This window comes from Cyprinodon tularosa, unplaced genomic scaffold, assembly GCF_016077235.1.
Source record: "Cyprinodon tularosa strain WSP-4 unplaced genomic scaffold, ASM1607723v1 ctg346, whole genome shotgun sequence".
Classification (NCBI taxonomy): Eukaryota; Metazoa; Chordata; class Actinopteri; order Cyprinodontiformes; family Cyprinodontidae; genus Cyprinodon; species Cyprinodon tularosa.
In genome coordinates this window covers 1668162-1687076 of record NW_024039059.1, presented here as the reverse complement: position 1 = coordinate 1687076, position 18915 = coordinate 1668162, and the positions used below count along the sequence as shown (strand labels likewise).

Sequence of the window (18915 nt, the reverse complement as noted above, 5' to 3'; positions counted from 1 at the left end):
CCACGAAGTGGTAGGCCACGTAAACTGACGGAGCGGGGTCAGCGGATGCTGACGCGCATAGTGCGAAGAGGTCGCCAACTTTCTGCAGAGTCAATCACTACAGACCTCCAAACTTCATGTGGCCTTCAGATTAGCTCAAGAACAGTGCGCAGAGAGCTTCATGGAATGGGTTTCCATGGTCGAGCAGCTGCATCCAAGCCATACATCACCAAGTGCAATGCAAAGCGTCGGATGCGGTGGTGTAAAGCACGCCGCCACTGGACTCTAGAGCAGTGGAGACGCGTTCTCTGGAGTGACGAATCGCGCTTCTCCATCTGGCAATCTGATGGACGGGTCTGGGTTTGGCGGTTGCCAGGAGAACGGTACTTGTCTGACTGCATTGTGCCAAGTGTAAAGTTTGGTGGAGGGGGGATTATGGTGTGGGGTTGTTTTTCAGGAGCTGGGCTTGGCCCCTTAGTTCCAGTGAAAGGAACTCTGAATGCTTCAGCATCCCAAGACATTTTGGACAATTCCATGCTCCCAACTTTGTGGGAACAGTTTGGAGCTGGCCCCTTCCTCTTCCAACATGACTGTGCACCAGTGCACAAAGCAAGGTCCATAAAGACATGGATGACAGAGTCTGGTGTGGATGAACTTGACTGGCCTGCACAGAGTCCTGACCTCAACCCGATAGAACACCTTTGGGATGAATTAGAGCGGAGACTGAGAGCCAGGCCTTCTCGTCCAACATCAGTGTGCGACCTCACAAATGCGCTTCTGGAAGAATGGTCAAAAATTCCCATAAACACACTCCTAAACCTTGTGGACAGCCTTCCCAGAAGAGTTGAAGCTGTTCTAGCTGCAAAGGGTGGACCGACGTCATATTGAACCCTATGGATTAGGAACGGGATGTCACTTAAGCTCATATGTGAGTCAAGGCAGGTGAGCAAATACTTTTGGCAATATAGTGTATGTCTATGCTTAAAATACAACAAAGGATTTCAATATTGTTGCCCCTCATGCTAAGTCTGTTCCATTTTTTAGATTAGTTGCTTCTATGCGTCACAATGAGAAAAATATTTACTAGATATCATTGCTGGGTAATACTGTAATGATGAAACTCTTCAGTTTCTCTTTGAAATGACTGGCATCCCAAACATTCACTAAGCATTGCCCGGTTCAGAATAAATGAAACCTAATCTCTTTTCAGATACTAAAACATCTTAAACACAACAGTATATACTCCAGTTAAAAACACTTCCATTACTTTTTTTGAGTTACTCTTTAGCTGATAAGTGATGGAAATAATGGTGTAAAGAAACCCATTTTATTCGTAAATGAACTGCAAAACAAAAACCTTTTTTGTGATCTAAACTATAAAATATATCAGGCTTATATTGCCAAGACTGTTGTGTATCTGCTTTGCACTTTAGAAATGTAATAGATGTACAATTTTTCCATCATCTCCACTGTGCTGTTGCTCAGTCTGTGCCAGTGAAGATTCTCAGTGAAGGGATGGGTGCAAGAAAAGCTTGTATTTATTTAACCATGAGGGGGGGGGGGAAAGACTTTAATCTTTCTTCCATAGATGATACGTAATATCACACAGAAGAATGCTAAGAAAAATATGCAATATGCTAATTAAATAGAAGTGGCATGAAAAAGACTTGATGGATTATCTCTATGGCTAAACAAAGTGGCAAAGAAATCTTTTATTTAAATTTAGTAGACATCAGTATCAAGTTAGCAAATATTTATTGAGTACAAGTCCATCCATTTCTTCCACTTTATAAAGGGAATAGGCCGCGGATGCAGCAGTCTAAACAGAGATGCTCAGACTTCCAGTTCCACACACACCTCCTCCAGCTGCTCTGGAGGGACCCCAAGGCAACACCAGGCCAACTCAGAGACATAGTCTCTCCAGCGTGTCCTGGGCCTTCCACGGGGCTTCCTCCAAATGGGACATGCATGGAACACCTCCTGAGAGAGGCGACCAGGAGGCATCCGGAACAGATGCCCGAGTCACCTCAACTGGCTCCTTTCAACGTGAAGGACCAATGGTTCTACTCTTAGCTCCTCCCTGGTAACTGAGCTCCTCACCCCATCTCAGAAAGGAAAGGAAAGGACGCTAATTCTGGCCACCTGAGATACTTGAACTCCTCCACTTGAGACAAGGACTCTCCACCGACCTGAAGAGGGAAGTCCACCTTTCTCCGGTGGAGAACCATGGCCTTGGATATAGAGGTGCTGATCCTCATTCCGGCCTGTTCATGCTCTGCTGCAAACCGCTCCAGTGCATCCTGAAGGTCCTGATTTGATGAGGCCAACAGGACAACATCATCTGCACACAGCAGAGATGATATCCTGAGGTTCCCAAACCGGACACCCTCCGGTCCCTGGCTGCATCTAGAAATTCTGTACATAATTGTAATGAAAAGAACCGATGACAAAGGGCGGCCCTGGCGGAGACCAACATGCACCGGGAACAGGTCTGACTTACTGCCGGCAATGCGAACCAAGCTCCTGCTTTGGTCATACAGAAAACAGGCAGCCCTTAACAAAGGGCCCTGGACCCCAGTCTCTCGTAGGACCCCAGAGGGCACCACGAGGGACATGGAGGCTTTGGACGATTTGAATGAAAAGACGTGGAGGTCCTTGTGTACAGATAAGGCCACGTTCACCATTCTAGGTTAAATGCTACAACCGAGAACCAAAAATCTGTCTGATCGGGTAAGGGTCAGATTTGTTTGTTGGCTAACAACAGTGTTAGTTGGCTCTTGTATTGCAGGATCTCAGGACTCACTCAGAGAAAGATCAGACACTTTCAACCGACAAGGAAAGTTTGTGAGAAGGGCAGGCTGAAAGCAGCATCAGCACCCAGTCAGTCTGGCAATACTCAGACTCTGCGACAAACTAATCACAGAGCAGTAGGCGGGACTTTACACTTGCACAAAAATTTCATTTAAACACAGAGCTTTTCTGCAACAATATCAGTAAAGACTGCTGCCTCAACAAAGCAATGTTTTAAAGATGCCCTTTAATACTATGTCCCAAAAACGCCGAATACATCGTTAAAATTTCAACAACTAGAAGCTGTAAGAGCTTTTCCACATCCGTAGTTACCTGATTGGTTCCAACCCTGGTCCTGTCTTTGAAATCAGCTCCTTTTCAGACTGATACGATATTACCCTAAAATATGATCTAATGCATTTCAATTTTATGTAATACTTGGATTAAAAGTTACGCAGTGTATCTTTTAATTGTCCTTTTTCACAATTTTTTTTCAAACTTCAATTTTTGTTTAAACTGAAATTTTTTTAACTAAAAATATGTTAGCAAGTAAAAGATTTTACTCTTTTTGTTACCAAATTCGGGATACATTTTGGGCTGAAGAGAGAATAATCACTCTGACCTGATGTTAAATCCATGTTTAATAGGTAAAACAAACCTGTAACATATATTTTGTTCTCTCTGCAGTGAATGTTTGTTAGATTAATTAGCTAATTTGAAATCCTGTTTACACGTCAAAGTTTGCTGGTGTTAAAATCCATTAAAAAATAAATCAGAAATTAAAGATGAAAAAAAACAATTTGATCATTTCACCAGTTCTCTTCTATTATCTTTACGTTTTGTTTGCTCCTCTCAGAGAAAATGATCCACCTGCCTTGATTGTGGTTTCTGCCTGTGTTGTGACATGCAGTTGGCATCGACCCTTATTTTACCACACCACTCTAACCACAGATAGAACCCCAACTCCAGAGACAACTGCAGCTATGGCAGCTCTCTCTGTGGTGCGGTCCCATAAATGACTGCTGCTGTGAAAGCCTAAGGCTTTGTGGCGTGAGGCTGCCCTCGCAGAGATCCTCAGGCGAGGGGAACTGGCTCTGTCAAAGCCTCTCAGCAACACAAGCGGAGCTGCATGTCAACACTCAAGAGTAGTGGATGTCTCAGAAACTGACATGCTATTATTGGACATTAACAACAGAAGAAAGGCTGTAAAACCTTTTTTCAACTAAACTCTCTTCTTTTCAGTTTGTTTTAACTAGCTACGGCAACACATTCAGTTTATCTCTATGTGCTGCACCTTTTTTTGTGACAAACTGTATTTTAGGAAAGAAAACACTGAAAAATTGCAGTTTTCATCTTGTCACTGAGTATATGTAACCTTTCTTTATATTCACACCCTCATTTAAGCTGTTCCTTCATGCACCAGTTTGCACTTTTAAATTTTAATTCTGTTAAATACTGCCTTTAACATTTCTTGACCTCTTGCAGCATCTTAATGAATTTTAGGGAAAGCTAGCCTTGCTTCTTTCTCTAATGATATTCATCTGTATTGTATTGCTGCAGCTCTTGCTGAGGAGCTGCAGTGATGGAGCTCATTTGCGCAGATGCTATTCAACAATAACTGGAGTGACAAGAAGAAAACACCTGCATTTTTCTGCATCCTATGAGCTATTTAATAGTCAATACGAAAATGTGGAAGTTAAATCTATGTGCAATGGAAAATTTAAAAATCTTTCTGAACACTCAGACATGGTGGGGGTGGCATCATGCTATGGGGATGCTGTTCTTTAACAGTAAAATGGGAAATGGTCTTATAATGAAAACCTGTTAGAGATGGCAAAATAATCCAGTGTGCAGAGGTTTTCCCTAAATATACAGCCTGTGTTACCACAGGCCCTTAGGCTGCTTCACCAATTGATTATTTGTTTGCCAAACTTTAAATTTAGTTGGATGGCCATACCTAAGTGCAGTAGTCTGGTATCTGTGACATGATCCATTTTCATTCTATTCTTCTTTTCAAATGATTTAACCACGCTTTGTTAAAATAGCAAAATATTGGAAAACTGCTTCATGACATAATCCTGCCCTAAACTTTTCTTTTTCCCAGACCATCTGCTTTGCTCCTTCATCTTCAGGATGTTATTTACTAATGTTCTTCCACAAACCTCTATTGTATGGAGTTAATTTTGTTTTGCAAATAGAAATTGGAAATAAAAGCATCCTAGAAATGAACTTTGAAGAACTTCTTAATCAAAAAAGGTTCTGATAGTGACTGTGCTGTTTTCTAACATTTTAACGTTCAATTTTCTTTGTCAAATTTTTTTAAATGTTCATTTTTTCATATTCTATTTTTTTTTCCCAAATTAAATTTTTTTTCACAGCTTTTTATAGGTTTTATATATCGTTACATTTTGTTTTTCAGATTTCTCTTTTTCAGATCGACTTTTACAAATGCTTTTATTTTCAAAAACGTTTTACAGATCATTCTCCTGACTTTAGCAGCGGTCTTTCCTCCCGTGTACTGTAAAGGGCAAAATCTCATTTCTATTGTTCTGCTGGATGTTAGCGATAACATTTTTATTAGTTAATGTGCAAATTAAGAGCGAGCATTTGTATTAGGCTTTCGAAAATGATCTGCTAAAAGCAATGTGAAAAGAAAAGTTCAATTCGTATTGCATTGCTGGAATTCTTGCTGTATATTTAGGGTCTTAATCTGAGAATCTGAAATTTGAAAAAATACTAATATACTAATAATTTAAGAAATAAAAAAGACAATGTTTTTAATTTCTTCGTTTGCAACAATAATGGAAGCAAATTAACTCCATACAGTTGCCTTAATAGAATATCTGGATCTATAGTGAGATCAGAGCTCACCTGTGTGTAAACCGTTCACTAAACAGGTGTTTATCTCAGCATTTCTGAGTGAGGAGGGGTGAATGCAAATACAAACATTCATCATATTCTTCTTGCAAATAATAAACAAAAAACAAACTTTCTTCATCTTAAATACACTTTAGATACTAGTTGCTTTGTTACATAAAATCCTGATAAAACAGTCTTAAAATGTGAAGCCCTGTAAAGTGAGAAGGTTGTGAATATATCAGTGCCCTGCACACTTTTAAACGTTGGATTATGGTAAAGACATTCCAACAAGCTGCTTCAATTACCTCCTGCTGAGGCTAAACCCATTTGTATCTCTTAGCTTCCATTAGGCTGCTAAATACATCCACCCCCCCACACACACACACACACATACATAAACACCCCTACATATAAACACAGCAGAGTAAAGTTTAAGAGGCAGATTTGTTTGCAGTTGTTTTCTACTTAATGAAGTCTGTAAACGCCACTTTCCTTCCCATTATTTGCATGGACATAAATCGTAATTTCTTCAACATTTCGAAATCTGCAGCTCATTGACTGCTTTGCTCAGCATTCAAAAGGTGACAGGTATGCCAACTAAAGAAGCATAAATCAACACCAAAAATGCAATCAAGACAGCTACGCAAACATGTCAGCCCCCATTAAGCTTTCAAGCTCACCTCAAGCCTCCATGGTTGACTGATGTGGCTGGCTCATGATGGATTAGCAGACCAAACAACAAAATCTGGCTGATGACTTTCTCAAACGGCGAATGAGCACCTTGTTGTTTGAATTCAAACACGTCGGATTAGGTGGCAGAGAGGGGGCGGAGCTCGGCGGATTCAGCAGTGAGCTGGTTGACAGGTGAGCCAATCATTAACTAAAGCATTCTCTGCAAAGGATCAGTTAATTTTACTGAGATTAGACGTCAGACGATCAACTGTTTTTATTTGATTCAACTACTGACTCATGTTTATGAATTATAACAGATGAGACAGGATCCATATTTAGAGAGTACTCTATTTCACTGGGTAAAAAAAGGAAAGAAAACCTTATCTGCTCATAGTCCACAAAATGTCCACTTAAACATTAACTGGAAACAAAAATAAGGTTTTCCTTGTGAAGTGTGGGAGAGGTAGTTAATACTTTACTCAGAGGTTTGTTTTCTGGTTTAAAGGGATTTAAAGATGATGAGAATCCCTTGGAGCACAGGAAGATAATGTAATTACAAATTTAAAATATGGCCTAAAACACAAATTACTTCATTGTAAGCCACCTTCAAGGGAAAAATCCTACTTTTTGAAGTGAGGCTCTTGTCAGGGATCCGCAGAAGAGAGACTTCATGTGTTAAACCGCAGTTAATAAAATATTCAGTGTAAATGATTAACGTTCGACATTTTGGGAAGGGTTTCACTAAGAGACCCAAAGCGACAACATGTTTGCCTCTCCATGACAAAACACCTCCCTCTCTGACCACAAGGCCATCGCTTCCCCCAATCTAAATATATATAAACTGCCTGACTGAGAAAAAAGTCTTAACTAAGTTAAGGGATGCCAGCCTCCAATTGGATAATCAAAGAATAGGCAATCATCTTTCAGCAATTTAACCCTGTGTTAATAAATGGAAAATGTTTAAAAAGGGTCAAACCACTGGCCTACATCAAGAAGAGAGACAGCAGAAACTAGAGACAGAGCGATACTTTGCCCTGATGATGTTTTTGGCTGATATTTTTTCTTATTTCGCTGTATACATGCACCTTTTCAGATTCATTAGCGCATTCAGCAGCCATGCCAGAAAATCATGTAAAGTGCATTAATTGCCATTCCCTCCATTTACCATCCATTGTTAATGTTTCTTTGGTTTGTAAAATAATTATTCTTCTTTTGTTTAAATTGAGGTGTTGGTAACATTTATTGAAATGTTAGTTTGAAATGTGTTAAATGGAGGAAAAGAGGTTAATACTGGTGTAAAACACAACCAGCCTAGAAAAGATTGACAGCATAAATCTGGGATTGGTTAAACTGTTGTCATAATAATTAGAATTTGCATTGGCCTAGAATAAAAAAAAAAAAAAAACAGTATTGGTAATTTTTTTGTCAGAAACGGCTAAAACTGGATTAGGAATTGTAAAAGCATTTAAAACCAGGCACATCGTGGGGATCTATGAGGAGAAATGTGTTCAGAAAAAGTCTTGAAATGATCGTGATTGGCCAAATCCAGTCAAAAAAAACAAAAGCAGAACTCAAGGCTCTGTTTAATGGTGAAAGGACACAGAATGGGAAACAAACTAAAGGGATTGGGACTGAAGACTCCTACTCAGTTAAGCTAACTGGGGAAGTAAGGCTATGATTTGTTAAGGAAGATAAAGATTGGAATTTGGAGCAATGGAGGATCATGTGGTCCAGATTTCCCCTGGTCCAGAGAGATGGGAGCAACAAAACCTTTTTCTTTTACTGCTAATGTCATTAGAGACTTTGAGGCCTATAAACAGCAAGTTGTTCAGAAATGCTCCTTTTTTTATTTACACCCAAAACTGTAATTCTGTTGTATTTCATTATTACTTTGGAATATGTCCATGGGCGGTTCTAGATAGGGGCCAACATGGGCCAGGGCCTCTGTAGAGCCAGTCCTGATCCCTTCTATGGCCATGGATTGGTAGAGAAACAGTAACTACTTCATCCCCTAGATTAATTTCCTTTTTTATCATTACAATTTTAATTTAAAGATGGCTTAATAAACTGCTTCCTTTCAACTTCACCGGTATTGTGATAAGATCACTGTTTTCATCTGGTAGGGTAGAACCTGTAGCTCCAGAGACAAAAGTACTTGATATACACTATATTGCCAAAAGTATTTGCTCACCTGCCTTGACTCACATATGAGCTTAAGTGACATCCCGTTCCTAATCCATAGGGTTCAATATGACGTCGGTCCACCCTTTGCAGCTAGAACAGCTTCAACTCTTCTGGGAAGGCTGTCCACAAGGTTTAGGAGTGTGTTTATGGGAATTTTTGACCATTCTTCCAGAAGCGCATTTGTGAGGTCGCACACTGATGTTGGACGAGAAGGCCTGGCTCTCAGTCTCCGCTCTAATTCATCCCAAAGGTGTTCTATCGGGTTGAGGTCAGGACTCTGTGCAGGCCAGTCAAGTTCATCCACACCAGACTCTGTCATCCATGTCTTTATGGACCTTGCTTTGTGCACTGGTGCACAGTCATGTTGGAAGAGGAAGGGGCCAGCTCCAAACTGTTCCCACAAAGTTGGGAGCATGGAATTGTCCAAAATGTCTTGGGATGCTGAAGCATTCAGAGTTCCTTTCACTGGAACTAAGGGGCCAAGCCCAGCTCCTGAAAAACAACCCCACACCATAATCCCCCCTCCACCAAACTTTACACTTGGCACAATGCAGTCAGACAAGTACCGTTCTCCTGGCAACCGCCAAACCCAGACCCGTCCATCAGATTGCCAGATGGAGAAGCGCGATTCGTCACTCCAGAGAACGCGTCTCCACTGCTCTAGAGTCCAGTGGCGGCGTGCTTTACACCACCGCATCCGACGCTTTGCATTGCACTTGGTGATGTATGGCTTGGATGCAGCTGCTCGACCATGGAAACCCATTCCATGAAGCTCTCTGCGCACTGTTCTTGAGCTAATCTGAAGGCCACATGAAGTTTGGAGGTCTGTAGTGATTGACTCTGCAGAAAGTTGGCGACCTCTTCGCACTATGCGCGTCAGCATCCGCTGACCCCGCTCCGTCAGTTTACGTGGCCTACCACTTCGTGGCTGAGTTGCTGTCGTTCCCAAACACTTCCATTTTCTTATAATACAGCTGACAGTTGACTGTGGAATATTTAGGAGCGAGGAAATTTCACGACTGGATTTGTTGCACAGGTGGCATCCTATCACAGTTCCACGCTGGAATTCACTGAGCTCCTGAGAGCGACCCATTCTTTCACAAATGTTTGTAAAAACAGTCTGCATGCCTAGGTGCTTGAATTTATACACCTGTGGCCATGGAAGTGATTGGAACACCTGATTCCAATAATTTGGATGGGTGAGCAAATACTTTTGGCAATATAGTGTATAAAACATTGAATTATTGCCCTTATTATTGTTTTATTATTCTGTTCTGTGCCCCTGTGAAAAAAAGACATTCTTTTAGGAGAGTTTGTTTTAAGGCCACTTTTTTTATTTTCTATTATCATATTTTAGTTCTCTGAGACAAGCTGTCTTATTACCAGATATCTTAGCTCACCCATAATTGTTTTCTTCTATTGCTAAAAACAGAAATTCGGAAGAATTCCTTTAAGAAAAAAGGTTTGTGGCCGTCCCCTACAGGTATTCAGTTTGTTGCCTTGTATCTGAGGCACGCTGGACGCGGCTTTACTCGGCTAAATGTGATCAGGCTACAAGTGGAACATTGGGAGTGAGTCAGAGTACAGGGAGCACAGGGGGAGTGAATAGCAGCGGTTAGTTTGATTTGAAGCTTGGGGCAGTTTCCTGGATTCCTGGGTTCTCTCTCTCTCTGGACGAGCTAACAGGTCAATGACCTGCCCACTGGTCTAAAGTATGACTCACTTATCGGCCTCCCTCCCATGCAGACCACTCCTTCCACTTCCACAGCTTGTGAACACCCACAGACATACAATATACAAAGTCTATGCTTCAGACTGTCATATTTTTCCTCCGTTCGTTTTAAAGACCTCATTATGATCCAAGACCCAAGAATCATTAGAAATAACTACTAGGGGTGAATTAGTATTCTGCTGGCTGAGCTGCAGCCGCCTTCAGAGGTTAGAGGCTATTAGAATGTCCGACAGAAACACGGGAGTGGGCAGAGGTCCGATCTCCCCTCAGAGAATCAGGATTGATGGAGCTGATTTGACATCATATCTACAAAAGGAAGTGATAGTAGTATTAATGTTATTCAGATGGCTGTGACTGTGAGGGGGGAAACAGGAAAAGATCACTCACCTAAGGGCTTCCTCTGGGGGATAAAGATGGTTATAATTCAATAGACTGCCTTTAAGCTCAACAATGTCTGTTTAGAAGGAATCCAGGCTGACATAATGACCCATACCTGTGAACCTGCACCACCTCCTGCAGCCCAACAAACCACATTAACTCCTATTATCCTGCACAGGCCAAACCGGTTTTACGGTTAGGATAACATTCCAGACAGGCCTGTTCTCTCACAAACCTCTTTGGGAAATACTGAAATCCTTTTCACCTACGCCGTATTGGGAAAGACGAAGAATGCACTGAACTATTTAACTCAGTGGAGCAACAAGCTGATTTAATGGCAGTGAGAAGTATCCAAAGAGAAATCCAAATTCAGCAAGAAATATTTATTTTCTGTATTTACAGAAAAGCAAATTCAGACACCTTTTTAGCTTATTTAAAGTCCAAAGCTGTGAAAATGAGACTAAATGAAGTAGTGGCACTGTACCTGCATGGAGCATGGTAAAAAGGATATCCAGGGTGAGGTATGTGGTTGCAGTAGCTCGACTGATTCCACATGATGCTCCTGTTCCAAGTAACGATAGTTCACAAGTGCTCAGGATGTTTCCTCTATTTCTAGTGCTGTGGAATGAGACTCCGGCTGCCTGGAGGCACGTTAATCAGCGCCACTTGTTTTGAATTTCGATCGGCTCCATGAGAAGAGAGCTAGAGGTGTCGACGGGTTTGAAGGCAGACGCGACGAGGTGAGAGCGTGAGCCGCGGTGCTGAATCCAGCCAGGGATGAGATGATGTCGGTGAGTCAGGTCTGGACACCTGGAAACGACTCGTCTTGCTCAGCAGAGTCTGGGAGGACCGCCTCAGGAGAGGTGTGAAATCATAGGTTACTGCCTTCGTCCTGCAAGCAGCCAGTCATTTCCCCTTACCTTCCAGGTGCAGTCAGGATACTGGATGCCTCCGAGACCATGTGATGAAGCATGTGTCATCACCTGAAGTCATTCAAAACAAACCAGAGTTTTCAGCTAACAGGCGTAGATTCCCATCCGACAGACTTCAAGATAAACCAGAGCTTTTTTTAATAGTCTCTGACATCAATTACGAGCAGTTTATACCATCTTCTCAACAAGTCTTCTCTCTCTAAACTTCCCAGGTGACACAGCCCGTCTCTCAATGATACCAGTATGTAAAATCCACAGGGTTCCTCTACTGCATCCACCTTTCCTCTGAAACAGCTGCCGCCGTCACAAGCGTTTATTCTCCAGATTACAGGATCTCCCGTCGGCAGCGGCAGTGAACAGAGCTGATCAACTGAGCGCAGAAACAGAAAGGAAGGGAGAGGGAGAGAAAGGCAGGATATGGCAGCGGGAGAGAGAATCAACCAGGAGAGAGAGAGAAAGAGAGAGCAACGAGGAAGAGGTTATCAAAACGGGGCTGCGTTTTCTTTTCCCGCGAAACAGTCATCTAGCAGGATACACACTGCTGGAGGGGGGGTGTGCACTAAGGCTAGATTATACCAAAAACAGAAGAACGTATTGCTATGTAAATGTTGCCACCTTTAAATGATCACTAATGGTGACCTCTTTACAAAAAAACAACAAAAAAAAACATTTTACACTGTCCCAAACTAGAGGGACAGTGTAAGAGGAAAATGCCCTCTGTAAATGACAGACTGGTTAGTAAAGTTTGTTTGGGTTAAGTTACACATGTTTAACAGAACTTACTGACAAGCTCTTCTAATATGATATCATCATCATAATATCTCAGCTGTTCAGGGAACCACGTCTCTAAATGACAAGGCTGTGTGCATGAACCTGACTGAAGGAGCAGGTGATCAGCAACTTTAGGTTGGGTTTATACAGGAAATTCCTAGCAACTCAAAAGTAAGAATAGTCTTATGCAGGAAGTTACCAAGTGCCAATGTTTAAAAAGATATTAGAGTCTAATAGGGCGGCTGGAAGTAATACAGCTTGATACACCAGATACAGCATTGGGACTTGCTCAACAGCCGGCCGTGACGTCACAAACCGGTAGGTAGCAGTAGTGTTCTTTGACAAACATGGATGTCTCCTTTAAAGCACATTCAGAGGAAATTACTGTTAACTAAAAACACTTATCATTTATTGAAAAGTATGTAATAATACCATACTTTTGTACTTTCAGATGTTGTTATTCTAAAAATGATAGGACGTTTCCTTTAATGGAAAGATTTCTGTCAGATTAAGGACAGGGATGTTGCGATCCGATGTCTGCATAGAAAAATTGGTCCATTATCAGCAAAAAAAAAATAAAAAATATATATATATATATATATATATATATATATATATATATATATATATATATATATATATATATATATATATATATATATATATATCAAACCACATCCACCTGCATGTAAAACCTCGTATATAAACCAGCTAATCGTATCGGAAATTTAAAAGCTGTACGTCCCAATACAGCGATACTATTATTGCAGCACAGATTCTGATGATACAGATATTGACCCAATACGATAAGACATGAATAATGAATAATCTTAATACTTATGTTATTGTGTAGCATATTAGAAAATGTATGAGAACAACTGAGCCCTTTATCATTGACTGATCAGTTACATAATCTTTAAACTGAAGCAAAGTTGTTCTACCAGCTGGCAGGCTGATTTAATCCAATATTAGTTATATGGTTTATAACAAACCAACTTCAGATATCGGCCAATATTAATGCAATGCCTGTATAGTACTGGAAATGATAAAGTTGTATTGTGACATCCATAATTCATCCCATACACATTCAGTTATCCAGCTCATTCATTTGATCCGACTTAAATTCTTTGCGCCAAATTGTGATAGAATAAATTTTTTATCTAAATGCTTCAATATTGGTATCTTAGGTTTAAGCGGCATTTTTTCTTGGAGTCGCTGTTGTTAGATTTTAGATTTTTATTTTTCTTGCCCATATGAACAGCCATGGGGTACCAGCATATATATTAATACATTTGAGAAAATTATTATCAGTTTGTAGTACAAAAGTGAAAGATTAAAGTAATGATGATAATTTAAATTTCCTTCTTTCTTCTTAGAAACTGGGATTATTCATATCAACAGGAAAGCTATATTGTTCACTCACTGAGTAACCTCTGCAGAACCTTTTTTCAGCCACACCAGCTTTAATTTTATCTATCCAGACATCTTTAATATATCCTTAATAGGCAGGAAGAAGCCTTATAAGTCATAAATTATTTTTTTTATCCCTCAATTATCTAGTGAATGATGAGGACTTGTTTAATGCTGCTCAGAAGTCTCGGTGGTTAATAAGTAATGTTTTGCGGCTAAATATCACCTTCAGCTGGAGCCACATCACGACTCATCCCTCTTAGTTATCAGCAAAGTTATTTATTTATATTCAACCTGTCTGGCTTTCTTAGTATGCATATAACATGAAACGGTTGATTGTAGCCCACTGGTCAGGGAAGTAATTGATTTTCATTGTGTTCTGAATTGTGACTAATAGCATTTCAACTATATGATGAATTTGTATTTAGTTTAGATAAAAATCTCCAAACAAAAGGACTTGACATTTCTCTACAAACTGAACCTGTTTTCCATTTTGTATGTTGTTTTTTTACACCAAATAATCTCTTCTCAGTTTAACAAAGACTGGCTGCTAAAAATAACCATATAATCTTGCCCAAAGCTAACTCACCAGAAAAAGAAAGAAAAAAAAATGAAGGACAATGGCTTACTTCACTGGCATCCTTTTAGCTAACTGATAAAGTCTTGTTTGCTGCGTGAAAATGCACAGTTTCAAGCATGAAAAGACATTCATGAAATATCTAAAGTTGATAAAAACAAATTCAGCTGACTGGTGACCAGCAATTCAAACATTACAGGATCTAATAAGCTCAACATACCAAAGCACAACCACATCCCTTCAATAACAAACGAGGTCCAAAGCTTTTTTTGTTAGCAGAGAGGTGTTAAGAATTACGTAGAAGAAACCAAGGATATGCAGCTATTCAAGGTTCATCTGAGGTTCATTCAGGCTGTGTGAGAGAGCAAGCTTTTGAGAGGAAAACAGGAAGGCTAAAGTTCTGGGGGAAAGCTGTTCTGTTTATCAGGTAGACCTTAAATTTATGGCTATCTGGGAACAAAATGGGTTTTCAAATGTTGGCCGCCTTTCGTCCCAACACTCAAATTTAGAACTCGATACTGGGGAAACAAAAACAAGAATCAACACCTAAAACCATTTTAGATATTTTAATTGAAATGTATCTAAATAATAACGATTTAGAACATAAACTTAACTTGAAATGTCTTAAGTGTTGGCCTAGTGGGTTAGAGCAGTGCGCTTGTGCTCTGACAAGTTTTCAAGTACCCAGTTTGATTCCCAAAGCCTCCACTCTGGCTCCCTGAGCAAGGCCCTTAACCCCTGATTGCTCCCCAGGCGCCACGCATTAAAGGGATTTACATTAACTAGGGCAGGAACATCTGCAATAATGTTTGAAATACTTGTACCGAAGCTTTTCATTAAGACTTATTTTATTATATATTTTTGGGTGAAATTTGGTTCTAAAACCCTTTGGGCTCAACCGGTTTCAATCTAAGCCAAACTGGGGAGTCGACTGCTGTTGCAATATGATGTTAAATGAAACATTTTGTTTTGACCAGCGGAGGTCTGACCATCTAAAATCATGCAGCCACTAAAAACATTTTTACTATGAACTTTGTTGTGATCAAAGTAACAACATGAAAGTTCTTCAGTGATAAAGTATAACTAATGCACAAATACGTGCAAAAAGTTATGTTTCATTCATCTTTCAAATCTTGCAGCATTTCACCAACTTACTCCCCGCTTGCATCACTATCCTGTGTGGATTAATAGACTAATGGTTCATGTGAAGGCCTGTGGCACTTTTGCAATCAAACTAGCTCTTCGTTCATTACAATTGATGATATACACAGGGTCTAAAATATGGAGAGAAAGAAATGTCTTTTAAAAAGAACAGAGGGGCTGCCTTTGCCCTTTTGCATTTGGTTGGTTCCTTTTATACTAAATAGAAATAGGACAGATTTTACAGCAAGAGGAGCAACATTTATACCTATAAAAAAAATCAACCTAATATAGGGATGTGTGTGGCATCAATTCAACTGGGTTTGCTTGGCTGGGGTAAGGGTGTGGCATGGTTGGGGTCAATTCAAATGACCTCTGCTGTTACTACTTGTGGAAATGTATTCAAAAAGCCTTAAGGACTATCATTATCTCTTGGTTAATTGGACTGGAGCAATACGTACTTTTAAGGAGTTGAGAATCCAGAAGGAGAAAGGCAGACAAAAGAAAGGAAAGATGGGTGGACCTAATGTGAGCGAGAGAAGGGAGAGAAGGAGGAAGAAAGTGAGGAGCAAGGGAGGGAGAAGAAAAAAAAGAAGGGGAGAGGTGTAAAAAAACAACGAGGTTGGCGTGTATATCCCTCACTGTTTTGTTGTAGAAATTTCAATCCAGCACAACCTTATCAGGGTAGAAAACACAGGGGACCCTGCTGCTGCTGCATCTTCTCTCTGTCTCTGTGTTTGTTATCCCTGTTTGAAGAGGCAGGTGGACACAATCCGCCCCCGCACAGACGCATTCAAACAAGAGCCGTGTTCCACATTTTCAGCAACGCCGTCTACAGAGGTGAGGAAAACTTAAAGGGACATTATTCCAGCTTACGCACATTCGAACACATGCAGACGAAGAGAGAACAATACCCCATACCACCACAGGAAAACAAGAATGGTCCAAACCAACAAACATGCACACAGCCTTCAGCATAGATGCAGAAGATGTCGCCTTGCAGACATTTGACAGCTGTGTTGAATCATTATGTCAGTGGGTGTGATGGCAAGAGTGCGATTGGGCCTGTGGTTCGGCTTATCTGGGTTTTACAGACTGAACCCCCATCGCAGCTGTTTTTAAAATGCACAAACACATTCTCCAAACACACCTTGACTGGCTAAAACCTGTTCAAGGTCACCGCTGAGCTTCCAGCTAAGAAAATCCGTTAAAAAAACACTTTTATTTTGCCCCCGGAGCAAATATGAACCAGCAGAGAGGGCAGATTAACCATTCAGTAACTCTAGATTTCCATTTCAAACTCTCATCTTGAAGATGATTTTGTATTTAAGATTGTTTTCTTCAGCAATTCCATGAAATGAAGGCAGACACAGCAACAATCACAAGACATTTCCATCAATCGTCTCCTTACTGACAGCTCTGAACATTAAAAAAACAGCATGACCAAAGTAAAAAGCTGGGCGAGCTTCCAATATCAGTACCGCCTGCTTCTACATGTAAATTCAACAGGATGTAGAAAATACTTCTCAGGTACCTCAACATGTCAGCGCTGCACCTTGATGCAAAGCACATCCCGATGTTGGATATAGAGCACAATGAACGTCACAATTTATGCCATGTTCAAGAAACAAGTTTATTACAATCATAGCAGCCAAATATATAAAATATGTGTCCTGTGAGGCTACGTTCTATACATTTGTTGTATCAAGTGTTGATTTGAGCCACTGGGGGGTTTCAGCCTCTCACCTCTGAACTGTGACATCATCAAGGCTTTTCCATCCACACAATCAGCCCTCACTGCATGCTCTCCTCTTTTTGCCCCAAAGAGATTAATGTGGGTAAATGTTCCAGTATAAAAAACAACCATGTTGGGTTTAAAGCCTCTTAACTACAGTTCTCCAAAAATATCGATATTCAAACACTGTAACTGGATGTTTTTTTTAACTTTTTTGGAATTGTGGTATTGATACTAAAGGCGATTGTTTTTTTTGTTTTTGTTTTTTTACAGATTTTTACTACTGTTAATTTTAGATTTCTTGAATTTAGATATATAGATTTATTTGCCAACCAATGGAGTTGCCATTGGTGTCTGAGTTGAGCCTCCACACATTCATAAAATCCTTCTTGAGTATTACGCTTCGATTGTTTGCTAGGTTGGACTGACTTAACATGGAGGTGCTTGATGTCACATCCACCGGACCATGCAGTAACTTTCCAATCAAAGTAAATCCAGGAAAATAGATAACAGGCTGATAGACGCTGAACTACTGAGGTGTGAGTCTGCTCATCAAATGATGTTTTAGTTGTAAAATAATTAAATAAAAAGGATATTTTAACAATATTCTTAGCACAAACCTACAAAATGTCACTTTAAATGAGGGGAGTTGTTAATGTTTATAACAGTATGTTTTAATTGTAATTTTTCTTATCCCCTTGGTATCAGAATTGCTATAGATTATTGAATATTTTCCTGTGTATTGATATAGAGTTGGTGATGGAGAAAACCCTCTTAGCTCAACCTGAATCTCGGAGGCCGAGAGTTAGATTTCAGCTTCATTTTAGCACCATTTTATTTTTCTTACTTCAGTCACTTCCGGGTGGAACTCTATATTATAGTATATAATATTGGTTTTCTTACCAGGACCTAAATCAGTCAAAAAACATCAAACTTCATCAAAACAGTTATAAAAGTGATCATGTTATTTCTAGCTGCAAAAAAAAAAATAAAGTGCTGCAAAGAAAAACATTTATGAAGGTATATTAAAAAAATGCAAACTCTAGTTTAGTAAATAAATATATCAGTGTGTGTCCTTGTCTATTTGTGTGTCTGGATTGTGGAGGGACATTTGTGACCATCTCTGGGGAACTTTGATCCAGATTCTTCCATCTTCAGCCACAAACAGACATTCCAACTATTAATACACATCCTCTCATCTTTTTGCCCTCTTCGTACATCTATCTATAGCCTGACACCACAGATCAGACACATCTCTGAAAGGATGGATCTGATCCAGACTCTAAAACGTTAGTAAAAGCAAAGAGTTTCCATGAAAGATTTAGATTTGAAGTGATCTCCTTCATATGCATATCGCTGTGTGCCGCTGGATAAGGAATGTAGGCAGAGAAAGATGCATCTTGTCAAATTCTGAACCTTTACTGCAGCAAGTCAGGGATGTCACACTTTTTGGCACCACAAGCCTTCCTTTTCCAGTAGAGCAGCAATACTACATAATTACACAAGGTGGCAGCACATAGAGAGCTTAATTTGATTACTCATTGATGTACAATCTCTAAAATTCAGTTAGGGCTCCTCTTACTTGTCTTTTTCTCATCCTTTCATCCTACAAGTTAATTTTTAATAGAATTTTTAGGGGAAAGTATGGACCTGGTTTTAAATTTGTGACTTGACCTTACGCTCTATACTGTAGCTAAAAGAAATATTATCAATGTATTATCATTCTTTTATCTATTACATCTCCTTTTATTTTAAA

The 18915-nt window shown here is 40.0% G+C and overlaps 1 protein-coding gene across 11 annotated transcripts in view; it reads right to left on the bottom strand.

Moving 5' to 3' along the window:
• plekha7a (pleckstrin homology domain containing, family A member 7a) overlaps positions 1-18915 on the bottom strand; it is a 198178-nt gene that overhangs the window by 134604 nt on the left and 44659 nt on the right. The window contains exon 1 of one of the 11 annotated variants that reach the window (XM_038294825.1): positions 11079-11882. The exons of the other annotated variants lie outside the window; for them this stretch is intronic. Coding sequence (XP_038150753.1) covers positions 11079-11149 — 71 coding nt within the window. The 5' untranslated portion in view covers positions 11150-11882. Of the gene's footprint in view, positions 1-11078; positions 11883-18915 lie in introns of those variants that run through there. 11 annotated transcript variants of the gene reach the window in all.